The following is a 14,780-nucleotide window of genomic DNA, read 5'->3' on the forward strand; positions in this document are numbered from 1 at the left end:
TTTGCCACCTCGGTCGCGTGTCCCCCGAGGGGGACCGGGGGTGCCCCGCAGCCGGGCCGGGAAGGGCCCGGGATCGATGCACGGGAGAGCCAAAACGACTCGTAACGCCGAGGGTTTGTTTTTTCCGGAATTTTTGCTCCTTATCTCGTTTCGTTTTGCTCCTTATCTCGTTCCCTGCAGGGAATCCCAGCCGGGCCTGCCCGTCCGCCCGTGCCGGGGGCTCGCTGCCCTTCTCCAGGCTGGGACATGAGGGGCATTTCCCGAAAAGTTTCGTTAAACGGGGACTTTTTTTTTTCTGTTTTTCGGAGTGTTTCGGAGAAAGCCGCGGTGATGGGCTCGGTGCTACCGGGGGCTGGTCCCTGCTCTCCGCGGGCCGGGCTCGCACTGGGCATCCTCGACGGCTCCGCACGGGACACGGCCTCGATGGGTCACTCCAGACCCGTAAATCCCACGGCAAGTGGCGATTAAACTGCGGCCACCGGCTCCGTGCCGAGTGCCGTGGCTGTAATAGCGACAGCAACGAGGACAGCGAAAAACAAACCCCCGAAAACCAGAGAAATTAAATATCCGAAGGGATAAATAAGGCGTTTTTCCGTGCGGGGAAGGAGAACGCGCTGCCCGCGCTCCACAGCCGGTGTTTGAGCCGCAGCCCCGGGGCAGCGGCAGCCAGGCTGGGGAACACGGCCCCGCTCCGTCGCTCCGCCTTTCGGACTCTATTTTTAGGGGTAATAACTCGTATTTCGGGTTTTATCCCTTAGCACCGCTGGAGCCCAGCAGCAGCCTCTCTTTCCGTGCGGTTCTCCCGGGGGCACCTCCCTGGCCCCTCCGTTATCAGCCGGGCCGGGCCGGGGAGAAGGCACCGACCCCCTCACGCCGCCACTGCCGAGGCAGCGGCGAACTACAGCTCCCGGCATGCCCCGCGGCGGGCTCGCGGCGCACGTCGGGGACGCAGCGCCACGCGCGTTCGAACCGGCCAATCGCGGGGGGCGGGCGGCAGTGCGCGCGCGCGCGGGTGGCGGCAGCGGCTGAGGTGAGGCCGGGACTGGGACCGGGACCAGGACCGGGAATTCGGGACTGGGGGTTCGGGGTTGGGATTGAGGGTTTGGGGTTGGGAATCCGGGACCCTGGGCACGGCCGAACCCTTCCTCCCGGCCGCGCGTTCGTTTCCCGGTGCGACGCCCTCCCTGCCTGGTTGCCAGGCCCTTCCCTCACTGTCTTCCCTCCCCGCAGCGTTTTCCTCATCCCGGCGCTCCTCACAGGGACCGAGGCCTCGGCGCTGCCCTGACTCCGAAAGCTTTTCCTTGGCGGCCCGTGGAGCAGCGGGAGGAGCTCGTTCAGCATGAAAACGGTACTTTGAGTTTCGTGTTTTATGAATAAAAGCGCGGGAGGGGAGTGCGGAGGCTCTCACCGGAGCGTTCTGCTTTGTTCAGCTCCTCCGTCCACCGGAGTGGCACCTGTGCCAAGAGAAGCTATAAAAGCACAGGTTTCTTGCTTGCTCACTAAAAATTCTTTTTTTTTTTTGTTTTTTTTTTTTCCTATTTTTTTGCCAAACTGAAACCCGTGGTTAACTCAGAATCTCCATTTCAGCAGCATGTGCTTGCTCTGTAATATTTAAAAGTTTTTTTTCTCAACATTTTACCAGGACTTTATTGTTTGAAGTGGGCACAGAACTTTGGTTTGGAATCCTGGTTATGTTTTTGTGAAAATGTGGAGCTCTGGGTCTGATTTTTTTTTTTACCGTGTGTAAGAGGCAGAATATACTTAAATTCTGATATTATGAACATTGTTCTGGATTAAAAATATCTGTGGGACATCCTTCCAGGTTTCTTGTGTGAGTAGCTTTGCCTCCTGGAGTTGCTTTTGGGCTGGTCAATAACTTGTTCCAGGCCTCAAATAATACAGTAACTTGTGCCTCAAATCTCATGTTTTGTTTGAGTTTTCTGGTCTAAGTAAAAGCACAGTAACAAGCTGGTGCAATTTAATTTTCTCAGTTGTTCTGAATTCCTTTGGGTTTTGTGTCTCTGGACCTGCATCTGAAACATCCTCAGCAAGTGCTGATGAATTCCAAGTAACATTCCCATGGAAAGATGTGTGGCAGAACCTCAAGCCTCTCTTTTCCCAAGTGTTCCCAAAGCAGGGCTAAAAAAGGGGCTCAGAAAGAAGCTTCTCTACTATTAAAAGGTTTTTTCCCTTTCACTTCATGCTTCAGTAGCAGAAATAGCACTTTATTTTTACACAGTGGGTGGTTTTTTGTGTTTTTTTGAAGGGTGTCTTAGAGAGCAAAGCTCCCACTCAGGAAATCTCTCCAGTGTAGGAATATGTGTTCCTCACTTTCTTACACAACCTGATGATTGTTTAGCTGCTGACAAGCACTGAACTGGAACCACTGTGCCCTAAATTTGCACCTTGCCCTTGGTTCATCTGCTCCTTGTCTCCTGATTTATTCTCAGAGGTGATTTATTCCTGATTTATGTTCTTACTTTTGCAGTTGTACATACAAATTCTGTAACAGTGTTACAGAAAATCTGAGTTAATTCACTGCTCTGCCCCTTTAGCAGAAGGTAAATGTGCTGAGAAGGCCTTGAGAAACCTTGAAAAGAGGCTGTGGTTGTTTTGTTGGTTGTTTTGTGGATGTGTAACCAGCACTTTTTTCTTTCAGAGTGTTTGTAAGGCCTGAACTGTTTTCCTGCTGAAATTTGCAGTTTGTAACTCCTGCTGTCCTTGGAAGGTTTCAGCAAACTGGTCCTGGATTGGGAGTGCTGCATTTGCCTTTAGAGTCACTGCTCTTTGAGTTGTTGATGTTTTTTCCTGGTCACAGCCCAGTTCTGTGGTCACTCCACATTTCAGAACTTCACAAAACAAAAACTTTCCTTTCTTTACCTGCTCTTTGGTTTCTAAGAGAGAAGGAAAAACAATCTTAAAGCTTTTTGTTGCACATATTTCACAGCACTTGTGGAAACCTAAAGGTCTGAAAGTTGCACAGTGCCCAAAGCTACATAAAAGATGATGCAGTTGCAATTCTTGGGAATGTGTGGCAGTCATACCAATCCAGGAGCAAACCAACACTTTTGGGAGTTTTCAAATCCACTTTCTGCTAATACATGTTCTTTAAAGTATCTTCTTGAGGTTCACAATAACTTATAAATACTTCAAAAATCACAGCCACACACTCATCAGCGTGAGGGAAATGCTTTTATAAGTAACAATATCTAATCTTATAGAATATAATAATGATCATAATATTTTTGTGTTGTTCATTCGTGTGGCATTTGATATTTAAAAGCTCTCTGTAGAGAAAGGCATTTATTGAGGTTTGGGACAGGGATTGGCATCTTGAATTTTAGAGTTTGGAGAAATTTGGGTGTTCTGAACCTGTTCTGTGTAAAATCGAGTGAAGTTTTCAGGTCTGCTTTGGGCTGCCTTTCAGAGGGCTCAGTCTTGTTCCCTTGCTAGGCCTGTGTTCTTGTCGTCATTAAAATTGCATCTGTGCCTTATTGTCTGCAGATGACAGGATCAAACGAGTTCAAGCTCAACCAAACTCCAGATGATGGCATTTCATCAGTGAAGTTTAGTCCAAACACATCTCAGTTTCTGCTGGTTTCATCCTGGGACACAACTGTGCGGCTCTATGATGTCCCTGCCAACACCATGAGACTCAAATATCAGCATTCAGGAGCTGTCCTGGACTGTGCTTTTTATGTAAGTGTGGGAGGGCTTTTTAAATTATTAGTTTACAGCTCTAGAGTGCCCAAAGTATGAGAAATTGTCAGTCCCTGAAATTAAAGAGGGGGTCTACTTGTGCTTTTTTTCACTGAATGTTTTGTCATGTGGCTGATGCTGTCCTGTGGATCAACACTCAGGTTCTCAAATGGTATCTCCCTTCTAAATCAGTTTTAGCATTATCCTGCAACTAGATGGGACTTAGGTTGGCAGTCATTTAAAATAGGAAGAAATGGAAATTATTTGGTCTAGCCTGAATCTGCCTTTTTAAAATTTATTTTGTTTACTTCTAAACTAAAGAAATTTGTATCACTCAAAGCACCTAAACATTTTGTAAAGCTTCAGTCTGTTTACATCTGGGTCACACCTTAACATTTGTGTCTTAATTCCTATCTTCCCAAAACTCTTGAAAGTAAGTCCTGTGTCCTATGAGTTTAGGATGCTGGATGCAGAGCAGCCATGGAAACTTAATAAGGTAAATTTTATTGCTTTATAGGATCCTACCCATGCCTGGAGTGGGGGGCTGGATCAGCAACTGAAAATGCACGACTTAAACACGGACCAAGGTGAGCAGATTGAATTCTAAATGCTGTCAGCAGCTGAGCTTCAGATTTATGTACTTACATGCACAGAGTATTCTTCAGGTTCTTTAGCTGGGGGATATTGAAGTATCTGCAGAATAACCAGTGACCCTAATCAGGACCACCTAAAAACCTGGAAGAATTTGGCATTGCCAGAAGGTTTGGTGGCTGCTTGCAGGGTGCCTTGAATTGGTTTTCTGATGATAATACTGCCCTGCCATAGGCTACAGAGGCTCAGTTAGGAGGAAGTAGCCAAGCTGAACTAAAGCTGAGCATGTTGTTTTTCAGAGGTTTGTAGTTAGGATGTATTTAGAATGATCTTTCATGGCAGAGGATACATGGAGCTTTTGCTTTTGTCAAGCATGGCCTTGTATTACAGTTTTTTTCTAAGAAAACACTGCTTGAAAGTATCAGTTCCATTGCCTCATTGGTGCAAAATATGGAACTGGTTTGTCTCACTTTTTTGTGTATTTTTAGTGTTAAAGAGAAAAGCAGATTTCAACCACCTGCCAATAGCCAGGGCTTCACAAATCAGTGTGTGCAGTAATGGTACTAAAAAACTCAAATAATTCTGCCATGCCTGACTTTCTCCAAGTGTTTTAATATTTTTATTAAGGTGTAATAGTCATTGCTTTCTTTTGTCATATTATTGATGTACACAAGCTTAAGCTGCTTTCTGTGTTAGTGTGTTTGTCAGTGTGATACCAGTTGATGCCTTATACCTGTAAAAATCTCAGTGACTGCCTAAAATTCTTTAATCCTAAGCTCAAGAGACATAAATTTAAATGTAACAATCCTGATCTTTGCAAAAGTTATGCTTCTGAAGGCTGAACTATTCTTGCAGGGACTTCTGGCATAGAAATGCACCTGTAGAATGTCAGGAAATGCTTGTGCTGCAGTTGTGTTCTTTTTTTATCCTTTATTTCACACATTCTGTTTGTAGTAAACAGTAACATTACAAAATATTGTGTTTTCTTACAGAAAACCTTGTTGGTGCCCACGATGCTCCTATCAGGTGTGTGGAGTATTGCCCAGAAGTGAATGTCATGGTGACTGGCAGCTGGGATCAAACTGTCAAACTCTGGGATCCCAGAACTCCCTGCAATGCAGGAACCTTCTCCCAGCCTGAAAAGGTGAGTGCTGCACTCCAGGCGTTAAATAATGCACCCTGGGACTGGAACACCACAAGGACACTGCCTTGGGCTGAATTTGTGAGATGTGAGCTGAATTTGTGAAGCTTTGAGCTGAGTTTGTGAAGTTATATTTAATGTTTTTTAAACTGGGTGGAAGTGTAGCATTTTACACGATTGGGATTCAGAATATATTGCTATTTTTGGTGAGAGCTTTGAGCTTTCCTCAGTGTTCCTCAATTCTTGGTGCTTGTGCTGGACCACTTTCTTAAAATTTAAAATAAATTTGAAGGCAAACCAAGCATCTTGGCTTCATTGTAAAATGCACAGTTGATTTCCTTAAATGTTAAGATTTTAAGTATATCAGACCCTGGCAGTCCTAAGGTCTGATTGTTTTGGAATGTGCACAGAAAAAATATCTCTGTAGGAGATCTTTTATGTTGCCTGAAACAATATTTTTGATTTTTACTTGTGTTCAAAAAATTGAACAGAATTGCTTGTTTTGTGATTTTCCTGTTTTGTATTAATGTCTAGTAAATTTGAATATTCCCCTAAAGCTGAAATCCTCTGAGATAATGGGAGACTCAGAGAAATAAGATAAAATGGAATGATGTTTTCAGCTTTTTCTAATGGCCATATGATGTGCTAACTTCTCCTGCTGCTTACAGCAGTGTCACTGAAAGAATTAACAAAAATTCCTGGGTTTTTTTTTCACAGACTCCTAAACACAGGTTGGCTTGCTGGATAATTTTACATATGAGTTTTTATTTTTTTTGCCTGTACCTTTTAAAAATTTCATTTAGCTCTGTGACATCCTATTGTCAAGTCCTAATTATGAGCCATCATTACCTTCCCTTTGCCCCTAAACAGCTCTTACTTTTGTTCCAGCAGAGCTGGATCTACTTCTGGCCAGACCTTTGTGCAGAATAAAGTAATTGCATTATTTCTAGTTTTGATTTATAGATGTATGTAGCATGTAAAGAACTGTGATAAATTGCTGACAGAATATCATATAATGGACAGGCACAGTGAATCAAGCTGCTTATTGGTTCAGCAAGGTTCATTATGTCATTCTTTTAATGCTGCCTTTGATGAATGTGTACACCTACTCCACTGCATGACAACGGTTTCATTTGATTTATGGCTGTGTGGTGGAGAAAGAACACTCACTGTACAGGTGTGACATCAGGTTTGTGAAGAAGATTTAAGATATTTGATGTTCTTTATGCCTTTGTTTCCTTATATGTACACAAACATATTTTATATAGTGTTTATGAATATTTCTGGACCGATTTTTACATCAATAACAAAAAACTATCCTGTTAAAATGTGTGACTACTGTTGGCTCAAAGTTTTCATACCTTTTTTAGGAGTAATTGGGATCATCAGAAATTTTGGGCAACTCCTGTGTGAATATTTAAGACTTTTCCCATCTTAAAATCTCAGTCTTAGAGAGTTCAATAATCATGTTTTAGAGAAGAAAGTATGCTGGGTGGACGAGGATTGGTTAAAGAAAGCTTTTTTATCTGTATGTATACATACACACCTGTCTGCTTAGCTTTTTATTAGAAATTAACTTTTTGAAAATGTGTTTGTAGCAAATGAGGAGAAAACTTGTATGTGATGTTTCAATGCAGTCTTACCAGAACCAAGCAGATTTGGGCTTCATCAGAGAACCACAAAGTGAAACCAAATGAAATCATCCAAGCACATGCCAAAAGCAAACTGATTCCCTGTGGCAGGGTAGCAGATCTCTTACACTTCTAATTCCTCATCTCAGCAGTACCCAGGATCTGTTTCCTGTGTGTTTGGCTGCATTTGATCACTGGGAAAAGCTCATTGCCATAGTTTGCTCTTGTTAGCAGCTCAGTGGCAGTGTAGGTAGCTGGATTCCATCTGCTTATGTAGCAACAACTTGGAGTTCATTCCATAGCACAGGCTTTTTTTGACTAAACATCTTCCCTTTTCCTTGTATTTTTGTTTTGTTGTTTTTTTGTTTTTTGTTTTTTTTTACACATTACCAGATGAACTGCATCCCGAGCAATAGCTGGAAACAACAATTCATGCACTAAATATTTTCATATGAAATCTGATAAGCCAAAATTTCCCACTGAGCCAAGTTTTGGGGTAGAGTTAAAATTCCAAGCCATTATCTTATTTTTTAAATATGTCAAGCATATTGCTTTCTTCAAATTCACTTTGTTTTATTAAAGTACACAAACTAATGTAGTTTTTTTTAATGATCTCTTGGCAATCTATTTTATTAACATGAAGCTCAACCCAAAATATTCAGTTTATAAAGAAAAATACTTGCTTACCAGGTGGAGGAAAACAGAGAAGAAAATGTGTGATGTGGCTTTGTAGGACTAAATTGCAGGATCGTGAACTGACAGTGGGAATGCAAAACCAAGCCAAGATTAATTCCAATATCCAGCACTTCCCCTCCTGTTCCTTTGTATGGGTTTTTCTTTTGCCATTCATTTTGGTAAATTTAATGCCTGGAATAGTTTTTGAGCTTTTGAATGCTACATCAGGGTGTTCTCACTAACCAGCTGCACATTGCTGCTGCTTATCCCAAATTTGGGTTCTAAATGAAAGCTGAAGGGAATTCTGTCGCTGAGCATTCCATGGCAGATCTCACCAGTTGTGTTAGTGCTCATTGCTGACAGCTTATTCTGTCCAAAGAGCAGGGGGTTTCTAGGCTAATATCAGTGTTAAATCCTGTAAATATTCTTTTGGAAGGTCTACACCCTCTCTGTGTCTGGGGACAGGCTGATTGTGGGGACAGCAGGCCGGAGGGTGCTGGTGTGGGATTTGAGGAACATGGGATACGTTCAGCAGCGAAGGGAATCCAGCCTGAAATACCAGACCCGCTGCATCAGAGCATTCCCCAACAAACAGGTATGGCAGCAGTGGCAGCACTCTCATTTCTGCTCAATATTCTTCAGGAAAATGGGGCTTTATTTTCAAGTTCATTTTTCAGTGGGGGTGTGTTTTGTAATCAAACTTTGGAGGGGGGAGGCTTCCTGGGGTACATTAGTTCTTTTAATGCAGCTTAGCAATGTTTGCTACTGACTTACCAGCATATTGTGTTTGTCAGATTTGTCAGCATTGTGATTCATTAAACAGGTTATTTCTAAAAAGGAGACATGTAATTAAAAAAAAAAACACATCCTTCCCCTCCCCAGTTGCAGTAGAAGAGAGAAAGCCAGAATTGGTGGTTCCTAAGCAGCTTTTATGTATTGTAACCCAGGGTTCTTGAACAGTCTGTGAACAGGGGCAGGATTAAAACTGCATGAATGTCATTTATATGTTTTTCTTTTTTTTCTCTCTTGAGTCTGTGGCATGCACTGGCAGAACCCTGGATCCATTATCCAGGGGGAATTGTACAATTCAGGTGCTCCTGCAGCTGTTCTGTGCAAGTTAACGTGGTGTGTCTGTGGCATTTCTTTTTTCAAGGAAAGCAAGAAGATTGGCTTTCTCTGCCAAACTAATTTGTAAGGGAATTTTCCCCTGTACAGAGTGATAGTACAGGAATTGCAAGACCTAGTTACTTGTTCTTGAACTGGCATGAATGCTTTGTCCATTTTCAGTTCTAGTTATAGTAAAACAAGCTGATCTTCCAGATTGTATTGTATGATGGATTTTAAAGAGCCTTGTTACAGCTAGATATCATTGCAATCCTATTTCTGAAAAGATCTATTATGGACTTAACTCGAAAGTGATAATAAAAGCATCTCAGGTTGCTCCAAGTCAGGACTGTAATTAACTGGATAAGTGAACACAACTTGTAATCAAGTTTCACTGAAAATACTATTTCAGCTTGAGTGTTTAGTTGTTAGTATAAAGCTCTGAACTAATTTTAATGTAATGTAATTCTGGAACTAAATAGTCCTGTGAGTATCTCTCATATTTCAGATGTTTAGGCCGTGGGGGATAGGTGAGCAAATGCAAGGTGTTCTTATCTCTTGAAATTTTTTTCCCCAAAGACAAGCTTGTTTTTCGACCTGCAGAAGTAATTGCAAGTCTCATTGTCAGCTCTAAACTATGATGCAATGAGAATCTCTCTTAGAAAGCTTTTTTCTAAGCCTTACCACTTTGCTAGAATTTAGAAGGCTATGAAATAAAATTGTGCTGCAGTCTTTTCTCTAATTGTAAACTTCTAAAACATGTAGCTCCAATTTTTTTTTTCTTGTTAGGGTTATGTTTTAAGCTCTATTGAAGGTCGTGTAGCTGTGGAATATTTGGATCCAAGCCCAGAAATCCAGAAGAAGAAATATGCATTCAAATGTCACCGTTTGAAGGAGAACAACATCGAGCAGATTTATCCAGTTAATGCCATTTCTTTCCATAATGTCCACAACACGTTTGCTACAGGTAAATACTCAATTCTTTGTAACACTTGCCTCAATTCCTTTAGTTTTGCTGTAAACAGATCAGCCTTTACTTCATTTGCCCTGACTTTTTAAGCATTTAACTTGTATTCATGCCATAAGCAGGGTTTTAAAATTATTTGATGTAGGGAGAATGCTTAACTCTTAATATTTTTTCCCCCAAACACAAGCTTGTGTTTGGACCTGCAGATGTGGTGGTGTTCACAGGAGTCCCAGGATGAGGGAAGAGATGAGAATCTTGACCCCATGTTTCACAAGGCTGATTTATTATTTTATGATATATATTATATTAAAAGAGAATGATATATTAAAACTAGTCTAAAAGAATAGAGGAGAGGATTTCATCAGAAGGCTTGCAAGGAATAGAAGAGAATGGAATGGAATCTTGTGACTGCTCACAGCCTCGACACACAGGTGGCTGGCATTGGTCATCAAGTAAAAACAATTTCACATGCTGGGTAAACAATTCTCCACATTCCAAAGCAGCAAAACATGGAGAAGCTGAAGCTTCAGCTTCTCAGGAGAAAAGATCCTAATGAAAGGATTTTTCATAAAGTATCTCCATGACATGCAGATGTAATTACAATTCTCACTGTCAGCTTCAGACGTAATCACAAATCTCACTGTCAGCTTAAAACTATGATGCAGTGAGAATGTCTCTTAGGAAATTTTTTTCTGCCTTACCACTTCCTTAGAATTTAGAGTGCTGTGAGATAAAACTGTATTGCAGTCTTTTCTCCAGTTAACTGCTTTAACAGGGAGTTTGGGAAATGCTCATTGTGCTCTTTACCGCATGAATCAACCCTCTGTTTTTCCTGACAAAGTAATTACGAGTAGTTGCCTTTTTCTTTTTCTCTTCAGTTTTATTCTTTCCCTCAATTATAACTTCTTTTTGGAACCCTGCCTGGCAGGCGGCTCGGACGGCTTTGTGAACATCTGGGACCCCTTCAACAAGAAGAGGCTGTGCCAGTTCCACCGTTACCCCACCAGCATCGCCTCGCTGGCCTTCAGCAACGACGGCACCACGCTGGCCATCGCCTCCTCCTACATGTACGAGATGGACGACATCGAGCACCCCGAGGACGGCATCTACATCCGCCAGGTCACCGACGCAGAGACAAAGCCCAAGTGAGTGTGCGCTTCACCTGCGCTTGAGGCTCTCCCGGCCTCCACCCCAAGATTTATTAATTTTCCTAAATTCATGCATAGTATTATTGATGGTAGGAGATAGCGCAGCTTGACAGTAGGGCTGGGTTTGATGGTATCGCCTTCGCCCAAGCTTTCAATATCCGTAGGTTGATAGACGGCTGATGGATAAAATTGTGCCTGGTTGTTTAGTGGGAGAAGAATGTCAAACTCTTATCCTCTTTCAATAGGTGCTATTATATGAAGCTGTAGAGTTATTGCGAGCTCATTGCTTCAGGAATTGAGTGAAGAATTCAAGAATAATTTATTGGAGTAAATGTTACCGTGTTTGGATATGTAAAACTTGGAATGAAGGCAATCTGTCACACTGAGTGTGCACCCAGCTGTCAGAGTGAGCAGTGAATTTAGATTCTGTTCTAGGAAGGTTGTGTGAAATCAAGGGAAAGCTCTCTCAGTTCCTGCGTGTTGGAGTTTGCTGCAGCCCTTTGATAACACACTTCTCTGTCGTTGTTGCTGTCAAAGGGAGGCAAACTGATTGATGGAGGTAAAAATTCCTGTTCAGCTTGCTTTGGCATCAATGTTACATAGAAAAATTGCCATCCCAGTGCAGAATTGTGCTGCCCTTAATGATGGAGGCACAGGAGCAGTTGGCTTTATTTTCAAATTCCTGTGCTTTATCACTGCTAGGTTTTTTCTCTTCTAGTACTCAATCTGTCTTACACCTTATCAGGTTGTCTCCATTATTAAAAGTGGCTGTGAAAACAGATACATAAATGATCAAATTTTTTGAGTTTAAAACCTCAAGATCTTTTCCTCCACTCCCTTAAATGACTTGTCTGTTGCTTTGGAGCAGCTGTTTTATACCTAAAATGATAAGATATTTATTACTGTATAACTTCCACATCTCTCACTTGGAGATATTTGTTTTAAAGTAATTTTGATACTCCTAGAAAAGTAAAGCCAGAACTATTTGAGTATTTATTTCTGGGAGTTCCTCAAGTGGAAAAATCAAATATGATAATTATTTTTTAAAAAATCAGATTGTACTTGTTACATACATTTATGAGTTGGTTTGTTTTGTTGTGTTTTTCAAAGTTGATACTTGCTGCTGTTGGTTTTCTAATAGTAAGAATGACTTTCAGGGTTTTTTTATTCATTGCTAGTTAGAGTTGCTAATTCTGTAGATGCTTCATTCTGCTGTACAAGGAGGTTAATCTACAATTAAACAATATTTCCTCTTGGCCCTCCATTATTTTCTGAAACAGATGGTTCATCATTTCCTGGGCTGTTAAACACAGCAAGGTTAAGGTTAGACTCTTGGGAATCAGCTAGTTTGGAATCTTATTAGGCTGTAGAAGGAAAACTAATAAGAATACTCCTTAATATCATTTTGTGACTGTAAACAATTATTTATTAGCAAACAATTGATCCCAGAAGGGCAAATTGTTTGAGTCAGTAATGAGCTGAGAAAAGACAGAGCATATCTGTGTATTTGGAAAATAATTGTAACGTAATTGCAATGCATTTAGACAGGCATCTTTTTGGACCTGTTTCTATCTTTAAATGAATTTCTGAAAACATTAACGAGGTTTATATGCTTTTCTGACATTTACAAGTTGCTTGTGCCAACCTTAGGGCACTAAGAATGATGGGTACATTTTAGTGGTTCAGTAGTGTGAGTCATCTCTGGTTTATTCTAAAAATAAGTTACTTAGGACAGAAGACTAATGGCAGCTTCATAGGGATCTCTTTGCATGTTAATTTGAGTCACAGTGTTTCTGCACAGTGCATTCTTAGTGCATCAAGATGGTGCCATGTTATATAAAGATCACTTTTTCATTGTTAAACTCCTTTATTCTGTGTCTTGGTACAAGTGAAAGCTGGCTTTCTGCTTTCCTAGGATGGTGAATGTTCTACCTGCTAATGATTGCTCTAATATTCTTCCTAAAATAGAGTTTGTTTATTGCAGGTCCACTTAGACTACTGCTGCTACTCCTTCTCTACAAGAGATGCTCACCTGCTCCTAACAAGGCTCCACTGAAACAAGTGAAGTGAGAAGAACAATCTTTGTACTCCTCTTGTTTTTAATTAAGAAATGTTTGTTTGTTTGTTTATTGTAGTTTGTCTAAATCTGTCATTCCTTGCCTGCTTATAATGTTAGTGAAACTATTTTCTTTATCTGCTGTCTGGAGCTGAATTATTTCAGTCCTGTAGATAACCTTTTAAAAATGTAGATATTTTGTAGTATCTGATTATGAAAAATTCCACTGCTTTCTTATTTGTTCAATAAATATCTATAGATTTTTTGAAAATAAATACTTTGTGTAGCAGCCTTTACTGATTTTGAAACAAATGTTGAGACCAAGGAGTTATTGAGTTCTGGACCTTCCTGATGGAAAAATTTCTGAATCTTTAATCTTTTTCCAGTGAGATGAACTGGGAAATAAAAAGAATTTCTTTCTTTTGAGTGTTACCATTAAAAACTGTCTCACTCAATTCTGTTTGCAGAGCAAACTCAGACTGTTCTCCTGGTAGCTTGTATCAGGTGTTAGTACTTAAATATTTATTTTACAGTGAATAGTAAGGAGGGACAGAAAATCTGAGGCTTGAGGAAGGTGATTGAGCTGGGGGTATTTTGGATTGGAGATTGGATTCATTCTTTGCTTCCAACTTCTTCTCTTCTATCAGTGCCTGTGTAGCCAGTGGGAGCACTTTATTACCTGTAGGAAAACAAACTTGCTGACAACAGGAATGGTACCAGATCGTTGCAGAGAAGGTGGTGATGGAGAGGAAACAGCTCTGTGTGTGCAGATATGTGACAAACTTGAGCTCTTACCAGGTAGACATGCTAAATGAGTTGTATATGGAATATTTTGTAGTTTGTCACGAGCTAGATGTGAATTCTTTGGTAATAGAAACTGGTTCTGATAGGTTTGGAAAAAATGAACATCTTCCTGAGTTAAATATGAATAATGTCCTCACCACAAGGTCTCCAGCCTCTGTTCTGGTGGTTGTGCACCACCCCTGTTCCTTGCAGTTTTAATTGGCTTTTTTTGCAGTGAGGGTTACATGGCTGGTGTTGGGCAGAGGTTGAATTTTTGATGTCACCTTAGGAAGTCATAGCTCCTTGGTGTTCAGGTGTTCTAGTATTTTTAGAATTTAGAATTTTAGCTTTGCTAAAGAAGGCCAAATGGAGCCCAGTCATGGGAGCTAAAGGTTTCTGTCACAGTGACTAGCAAAGCAATAATAAGCTTGTGGAAAAAAGAAGTGAGGATGTGTCCAAATAAAAAAAAAAATCTGTGAAGGTAGAATTAGGCTGGGATTAAGGAAAAGGTGTGGAGAAAGGAATATGTGAAATGGAGAGAGGATAGAGTGGGGAGTTACTGGTACAGAGCTGTGGGGAGCAAAGTGAAATTAGAGCTAGAGAGCATAGGGCAAAACCAGCAGAATTGGGGTGACATTAGGGGAATTCCAAATACTTTGGTTGACAAAGGATTCCATAATATAACTAGAAAATGATGCCACCTGTGCAACTTTTCAGTGGTAAGTACTGGGGGAAAAATCTGTTAATATGCTGAGATCTGTATGTTCCAGTGGGCAAAGTTAGCCCAGTATGAGGGAATGGATTTGACTTGCTGGTTCTCTTTTGGCTTAAAACTGAGAGGAGGATTCCTGCTGGTGAGCTGGTGTTTTATGTAAATGCTTGAAACAAACAAAAATAGTGAGAGAACCAGTGGGGAAAATGAATGTTGGTCAGTCAGGGCTACAGGTGTGTCCATGTGTTGGGTGGAAATATCACAATATGCAGT

General features: G+C 41.1%; 1 protein-coding gene across 3 annotated transcripts; it reads left to right on the plus strand.

The window, feature by feature from the left end:
- Nucleotides 1-987: 987 nt before the first annotated feature.
- On the plus strand, nt 988-13,287 carry BUB3 (BUB3 mitotic checkpoint protein). 3 transcript variants are annotated; one of them, XM_036386140.2, is made up of 9 exons: nt 988-1,030; nt 1,231-1,348; nt 3,505-3,699; nt 4,217-4,286; nt 5,283-5,434; nt 8,174-8,332; nt 9,631-9,808; nt 10,737-10,953; nt 12,941-13,287. In XM_036386140.2, exons 2-9 carry the CDS (start codon nt 1,340-1,342, stop codon nt 12,948-12,950), a joined length of 990 nt encoding a protein of 329 aa, XP_036242033.1. In that variant the 5' UTR covers nt 988-1,030; nt 1,231-1,339; the 3' UTR covers nt 12,951-13,287. The 3 variants fall into 3 exon arrangements, with proteins under 3 accessions (XP_036242033.1, XP_054371636.1, XP_036242034.1); XM_036386141.2 differs by lacking the exon at nt 988-1,030 and having other exon boundaries at nt 1,152-1,348; XM_054515661.1 differs by lacking the exons at nt 988-1,030; nt 12,941-13,287 and having other exon boundaries at nt 1,148-1,348; nt 10,737-10,957.
- The last annotated feature ends 1,493 nt before the right edge of the window (nt 13,288-14,780 follow it).

The sequence above is a fragment of the Molothrus ater genome, chromosome 8, assembly GCF_012460135.2.
Source record: "Molothrus ater isolate BHLD 08-10-18 breed brown headed cowbird chromosome 8, BPBGC_Mater_1.1, whole genome shotgun sequence".
Classification (NCBI taxonomy): Eukaryota; Metazoa; Chordata; class Aves; order Passeriformes; family Icteridae; genus Molothrus; species Molothrus ater.